This window comes from Onychostruthus taczanowskii, unplaced genomic scaffold, assembly GCF_017590055.1.
Source record: "Onychostruthus taczanowskii isolate IOZ18803 unplaced genomic scaffold, ASM1759005v1 scaffold8, whole genome shotgun sequence".
Classification (NCBI taxonomy): Eukaryota; Metazoa; Chordata; class Aves; order Passeriformes; family Passeridae; genus Onychostruthus; species Onychostruthus taczanowskii.
This window is the reverse complement of record NW_024505892.1, coordinates 10,545,299-10,552,706: the sequence shown is the minus strand read 5'-3', so window position 1 is coordinate 10,552,706 and position 7,408 is coordinate 10,545,299. Positions and strand designations below refer to the sequence as shown.

At 42.0% G+C, this 7,408-nt stretch overlaps 1 protein-coding gene across 3 annotated transcripts in view; it reads right to left on the bottom strand.

Moving 5' to 3' along the window:
- Positions 1-5,104: 5,104 nt before the first annotated feature.
- Positions 5,105-7,408, bottom strand: part of PCMT1 (protein-L-isoaspartate (D-aspartate) O-methyltransferase) — a 36,172-nt gene continuing 33,868 nt past the window's right edge. For all 3 annotated transcript variants that reach the window (XM_041423705.1, XM_041423704.1, XM_041423703.1), the window contains one exon: positions 5,105-7,319. Coding sequence is in view for 2 of the 3 variants with exons in the window: in XM_041423704.1 (XP_041279638.1) it covers positions 7,307-7,319 (13 nt within the window). In the remaining variant the exon portion in view is untranslated. The remainder of the gene's footprint in view (positions 7,320-7,408) is intronic.

Genomic DNA, 7,408 nt, shown 5'->3' with positions numbered 1-7,408 from the left:
TGGCACACAGCCAGCAGCAGAACAAAAGGTTTGGTTTTGTTCTGCCAGGCAGGACAACAGCAAGATCTGGCACAAAGCACAAGCCAGCCAGTGCAGCCATGGTGCAAGAGGCTGCTCAGCTTTCCAGTCACTCTGCCCAACAGCAGCCTTTGTTTCTGTGCTGCTGCTAGGGGAATAAACCTTCAGGGGTTTTGCATATGACAGATAGAATGAATGCCTGCAAGGAGAGAGCAGCAGACAGCAAGCAAGGTGCAGGAGTCTGGCTAGTGCTGCCTTAGAGTGGCCAATCTTCCCAGGGACTCTTTCTGGGACGGGAGATGGTGACAGTTGCTGCCCTGTGGGCCACCAGCTTGAGACCTGTTACTTCCCAGGTGACAGCTCCATGGCTGGAGCGAAATAAAATAGTTTTCATCTTACCAGAGAGCCTGGGGGCATTGTCAGCTGGATGGAGAGCAAGACAAAGTGGGCAAAGGAACAGATTGGCTTGGCAGCTCCTGCAATTAACACACACACTGGTCTCAATACCATGTGTTTGCATTTAATGGCTTTCATGCTATTTGATTTTTAAAAAGTCATACTGAACTACTCAGCTAGAGCACACCTGGGAATAACAGAAAATACTGTCAACATGCTCAGGATGCTTTTCCCTTTCTCCCCAGGCACCTCGCAGCCACTGCCTCCTGCTGACACCACTACGGTAGCCCCTCCCCAGCCGCTCCCAAGGCTGGGGCTCTCTTGCTTTTCCCTTTCTCCCCAGGCACCTCGCAGCCACTGCCTCCGCTGGGGCTCTCCCTCTGATGTCAAAGGAGTGCTCAGAGCAGGCAGTGCTTCCAGCCCATCTTCATGGCTGCAGTACTAAAACTGCATTCGTGGCCTCTCATGCAGACCCCAGAGCTGGGGAGTTTTACACTGTCACAGATCACAGAATATTCTGAGTCGAAAGGGACCTACGAGTGTTCATGCTGTAGCAGAAGTGAGACACACTGTGTGAAAGTCATTACTATTTGAAGTCTGTCAGATCCGTTTTTCCTGTCCTAAACACTGATGTTTGTCTATCCACATATCTGTGAATATGCTTATTCCACCTATGCTTACCAGCATTTTAGGTAAGCAGGGAATATTGACTACCCTGACTGCGTAGCCCTGTGGATGTTGCTCCTCTGTGTATTAGGAGAGGTCATTAAAATTTATTTTGTCACTGTATGTTAATGTTGATCAAGATTCTTATTTCACTTAGACTGTTTTTTTAAAACTGTTTTGCCCTTCAGACAGCTTAAGGATACAGATTACTTCAGAGTAGCAAACAATACAATACTTACCTAGGTTTGATCCATATTTAGAAGTAAGGAGGTTTTTTTCCATAATATAGGCTGCTTGCTGCCCACTTTTGCAGGGGATGTTAGCCTGAACATCTCACTGTAATCATTCTGTAGCACTATAAGATAATAGCAGGGGCAGTTCCAAGAGAACATTTGCAAAACAAAAAGGCTGAAATAGGTCAGTGTGATGCTCCATTGGCTTTTCAAATCCTAGATAAAGCGTAAGAGTTTCAATCCCAAACTGCACAGAGCCAGCCAGAGACACAAACCAATAGCAACACAAACACGCCACCCCAAAACAAAGGGAGAGCCTTTCTAGTAAGCCCTAACAGAATCCAGTCATGCATCACTGAGGTCTGTGCTGGCTGTTTTCATGTGCATCAGGAATTGGGATTTTCAGTTTCTAACGGCAAAAGCTAAAAGAGTAAGAGCAAAGGTAAAAGCTAGAGAAGATTCAGAGAGTGCTGACAGGCATAAAGACCAGAAAGAAGCAATAAACACACAATAATTAATATGAAAAAGAGCCCGTGACACAATTGGTCTGAGCTGAGTGACAGGGAATGCTGTAAACAAGGAATATTTAAAGGGAGAAAAAATTGTGTAAATGTAACTCTGCTCTATATTTTTCAAGTAATAGTTACTTAAAACAACTGAAAAAGTGAGCTGCACTCTGTGCTGGAGCCCTGAAACGCAAACAAAGAGAAATCTAGAATGACTGCATCAGCACACTTCAGCAACAAGTTTTTAAATACACCTGCTAGAATTTAATTTTTGCAGTTATAAGGCTCCTGGCTGACAGTTACGAGCCACTCATAAATCAATGAAAAGTGTATTTTGAGCAAGCTGGCAGAAACCAGACACAGCAGAAAGGTTCAGTGAATGAGTTAGAACTGGCATTTCCTTGGCCAACAAAAATGTATAATCCTGTTCTAAAGAGGGCAGAGCGAGACATTTTAACATAGTTCTTAAAACTACCAGATCCTATTGCATTAAAGAGATGCATTTAAGATTTCTACACTCAAACCAAATTACTGGACAAAACAGATATAGAGGGAGCAGGGAACTTGAATGAGTGCAGGACTGCCAAGGACTTGAAACCAAGCGGCCCAGTGGAAGATTGGGCCTATAGAGAAGGCATCCCTGAAGGCTAATTCCATGCCCAAGAGATGACTGTCCTGAGGCTGCCTCTATATCCAGAGGAAAGCAGCTTCTCTAGAGCTCTGATCAGAGCTGCAGCCTTGGCAGGTGCTCTGAATCACCCATTTTCCTAACCACAGGCCTTCCAGAGTGTCCTCCTAGTCCATAAGGCACCTGCAATAAAAGTTACTGATTTATCTAATGCCACTTCTCCACTATAGCTGAAAAAGGATTGGGCAGAACATAATAAACGAGACACATGGCCTGTTAATAGTGCAAACATGGCTGAAAAAAGGGCTTCAGCTTCTCAGAAGCATTAGGGAATGTTCTCAAGAGTATCTACCAGGTCAGTTGCTCAGAAGCATATGATGAAAATGGCTGGACTACAAAGAAACCTTAGAGAATCAAAGTGAGATCTCAGAGTAACTCCAACAACAGTCTTTATGAAGATAGTCTGTTGTTGCTAAAAAAGTTTGCTAAAAAGCATGGAATTGTCTCAAGTTCTAAGTTTGGTATGATGAGACACAAAGTGAGTTATTTTCATTTCTCCTTCTGAAGCTTTCAGGCAATTCTCAATGGACAGCTGGATCTCCTCCATGCATATTTCAGCAATAGCTGTGTCCACTCAATTCATAATTTAAAGAAATACAGTTTTAGTTCCTGAGCACATCCTGCTGAGCATCTCATTAACACCTTGCCAAGAGCATGAGAGAACAGTAACAGCCTTTCATAGGAAAATTCAGAGTGCATCAGCTGCAGCATGAACTTGTGCTGTGTGTTGTGAAAAACTACTACCTGGAACAGAAAGCAGCCCTGTTTGTCAAGGATGAAGTGTGGGAAGTAAATAGGCCAGGTAGAGGGAAGTTTACATCACCTCTGCCAGCATAAGTCCAAGTTTTAGCCCATGCTTATTTCCTCAGACCTGGCTGAGGCATGGAACCCCAAACCTTGCCAGCTGGGGAGTCTGAGCACACAGGTGTGTCTTATTTACAGTCAAGGCAAAGTGGGTTTATGATACCTTCAGAGTGTCCGTGACTTACCACAACTGGTCTGCAGTTCACCTTTCACAGTTAAAAGCAGATGGACAAAACTCAAATAGACTCAACGAAGGCAAAATGCATGAACTCACAAAACCAACTTAAACCCCATGCTTGACGCCATCTATTGTATACCACAGTACTTAAACTCGAATTTACCCTTTCCGATCTATGAAGTCTGAACATCCTGAAATGCAAAAGACCAATTTCAGACCTCATAATCTCCTGCATCCCCCTATGCCATCTTTGAGGCAACACTTCCCCTCTGAATTTTTTGTTTGGTTTTGCACAATGTGCATGTGTGACCTCACCATCTGCCTTTTTTCTGAACCAGGACCACCCCTCATTCACTTCAGCAGAATACCTCTTCCACATTGCGTGGGACAGGGACCAAGGTTCCATAAAGGTAACTATTCATCTTTTGACCTGCATCCTAATATGTTTAACATCAGGTAAATAGAACCAAAGTTACAAATCATGAGCATGATTTGTGCTACTCATCCTTTGTATCATGTCAAAGTTCAGAAGGAATTGTCTCATGTCTTCCTTCTGTGAACTGCATTTAAATCAAAAGCAGCACAACCTAGGGCACATTAATGAGGAGAAGGAAGAAAGCACTGCTACTGTAAGAATGGGTTAACACCCTTTTTCCTGGCAGGAAGGAGAGTACTAGTTCAGAATTTTCCTCTGAGTATTTTACTTTACTTCTTTGTGCTGATGGGTTAATTACACAGTCCCTCCACACTCAAAAATCCTGAAGCTTGTCACCCTGTCACAAAAACACTGCACATGTGGAGAGAACTGCTGCCAGCTGCAAGCTCCAGAGCCTACCACACAGAGCCCCTCTGGCTCCAGGCATTATTGCCTGTTTCAAACTCGACGACTACGAAACATTTCAGGAATCATCCAGGTGGCTTCATCAACAGTGCTGGTGCACACGTGCTGTGTGCTGGTTTCCCTCCAGAAAAAGTCATGTTACGGGCTCTGTGGCCTCAACCAGCTGACCAGTCTGAACAGAAGTACACAGGTCATTCCTGCTACATAAACAGAAAGCATCCCTACAGCACATCAAACTCCTCTGTGGAGAGCCCACAACTCTTGGTGGGTTTTCAAGATACAGGTACTGGTTTTCCAAGGCTTCTACTGTCTGGATCCCAGAAACAACCGGATAAGCAACTCAAGAGTTCAGCCAATCCATTCTCCCAAGCTGTTCTGACTTAGAGGTGATAATAACAGCCCAGTGCAACATGACTGCACCTCTTATAAAGAGGTAAAGCTGTAATCCTTCTAAGTGGCAAATCACACTCTCTGAGGTGGCTGGATTCAACTATGCACAGCAGACAGAACTGTGCACAGAGCCTGTTCACCAAAACAAAACACACAGATGTGTGCTTCAGAAATGCCAAACAGACACCAAAAATCCCACTTACATTCCAGGTAGTATTAACAGGCTTTGTAACTGATGCAATACATTAATTGACTGAAAATGGACACATAGTTCTGGTCAGTTAGCAAACCAGTATTTTTATATACGTTTTCTTTTGGATATGTGAAATCCTGTTGAAGGTTAGAAACAACAAAACCAACCACAAAATCAGGCAGACATCTAGATACAGCTTCCTCTTAATTTGTTTTATTTGGCAAAGTAGCAATTCAGACAGTTCACACAGCATTTATTCAAGCTCTTCAAGTCTTCTGCATTTCAACTTGTCCTTGTCTCCCAAGTTTTTTACTTCAGAACCATTGCTCCATCATGGAGGAGTTTCCATTTTCGACTCCTAAATGCTACTCCTGGATACTCCTTTCTGTCGAGTACCTTGACTGTCATCAGCCCCTTCAGTGGAATGGGTGCACTAATCCCACCAGCCTTGGTCCCTGAAGCCTTACACCTCCTGAAGTGGTTCTCCCCCAGGAAGCTGTCATCGGGTCTCAGCTTTAACACCACTTCCAAGTCAGGCTAGCTTATTAGACTGTGTCCAGAGACAGGAATTTGGATACAATTGAGCTCATACCTTTCATTTAACTGATTAAATTAGTGAGAAGATGTAAATAAAGCTGAACTCAAACTGAAAGATACAGCGACCAAAAGGTTGAACGTTAGCATGCATCAGTTATTTCACTTCAACACCAAGAACTAGAGTCACAGTTGATTGTGGGTTAGTACAAATTTGTCAGACGCAAGTGGATTTTTCTGGATTGTATTTTCTAGAATACACACTATATTAACTTCTTTATAAGATTAATCTTGTGCATGTACTCCCAGGCTGCAGTCAGATCAGGAGGTGGTACATTAACTTCCAAACATCTAAATAAATTAAGTCCCATAGTATCTTTCACAGAGGAACAAAATGGGGCTGGCCTTCAAAAGGCAGGTTATTTAAAATGTTCCTTTTCCGTATTCAGAGGCCTTTGAATTATAACCTTTATGCTTTCAGGGATTAATCCTATCACAAAATTATTCCTCTTCCACCATAGGAAGTTGTTTTGGGCTTTTTTCCAGTGATCATTATGGGTTGTTTTATTCTAAAATCCTTCCTATCATAAAAAAAAAAAAGGATAATATGCTGTTTACTTTAATTCTGGGTCGTTCAAATATGAGCAAGATCACTGAAGACACACTTCCCCCCTTTCCCAAAGCAGCCCACCTTAGTGCACTGCTTCCTAATTTGCTGTCAACATTTTACACTACCAGAACACAAAACTTACATCAGAAAAAAATGTTTATAGCCTTCCAACTATTCTTCTATACAAAAACTGAACAAGTGTATCTATGTGTACTTAGGAGTCCAGGATTCTTTCTGATGCATTCCTTTTACAGCAATTTAGAATTCACTTTTTAAAAAGCCAGAATTTTTCCTGGGTGCCCACAATTATAAAAACAAGAATCTTAATACATCAAATGGCTTTACCAGAAGCAACTTTCTTTTGGAACCAAAGGGGGTTTTGGCTTTTAATAAAGAACCTAGCAATCCATATATCAGACTACCTATCCATCCTAATCTTCCACACAAGCACAAAACCCCCTTTTGCTTTTAAATTTGCTTGGCAAAGCAGCATTGTGTAAATTATTCAGTGATTGGAACACAGCTCACCTCACATTTATGGAGTTAGCTCCATGTGTATCACACCAGCACTGAGCTATAAACCACAACAGAATTTCAAGCTTACATTAATCAATTTTAGAAGGAAAGGGAAAACCATGTCTCTTATGTCCAGCTTGAACAGCAATGTTTGATAAGAGCGGCCACCTACCTCTGATGTCTTGAAATTTAATATATACAAATGCCTGGTTTTAAGGTAAAAAAGCAGCTGATTGTATCTACTACATGCTAGTCTATGACACCATGTCAAAAGCTTAGAAAGGAAGTTCATCTCCTTTTAGTAGCATCTAGCAGACGTTGGAACACAGAAAACCTGGTATTACCTACGTAGTGTCATAAGGTGCACAGAAGCGTTTTATCAAGGGACACAGGAGCCGAGAGAAGTGAGTGTTCAAGTTCCCCCATCAAAATCAGAGTTCACAAGCTACAGGTCTTTATCTGCAGTTTTGCAGAAATTCACTTTGAACACATGAAAGTGAAATAAAGGCATGTTAAATAAAACAGTGCCCACATAAAACTTTCCACCATTTCTTCATCAGATTTGCCTTGAGCATCTAAAAAAATAAAACAAACACCACGCTTTTCCATGCTGATAACAACAGTATAACGAAGTCCAAAACAAGCTGCAATGCTGTTGGTTTTCAAAAAGCTTTTAGAACGGGAGATGAGCAGTCCACTGTAACACTATGTTTGGGTCAAGATGATGTAGCTTTTATAATTCATCCCTGTAGAAAGAAAACACATGCAGTTATGTTTCTTCTCCCCTTGGAAATGGTATTTGAAAAGTTTTGATATTGAATCAGGTTACATTTAA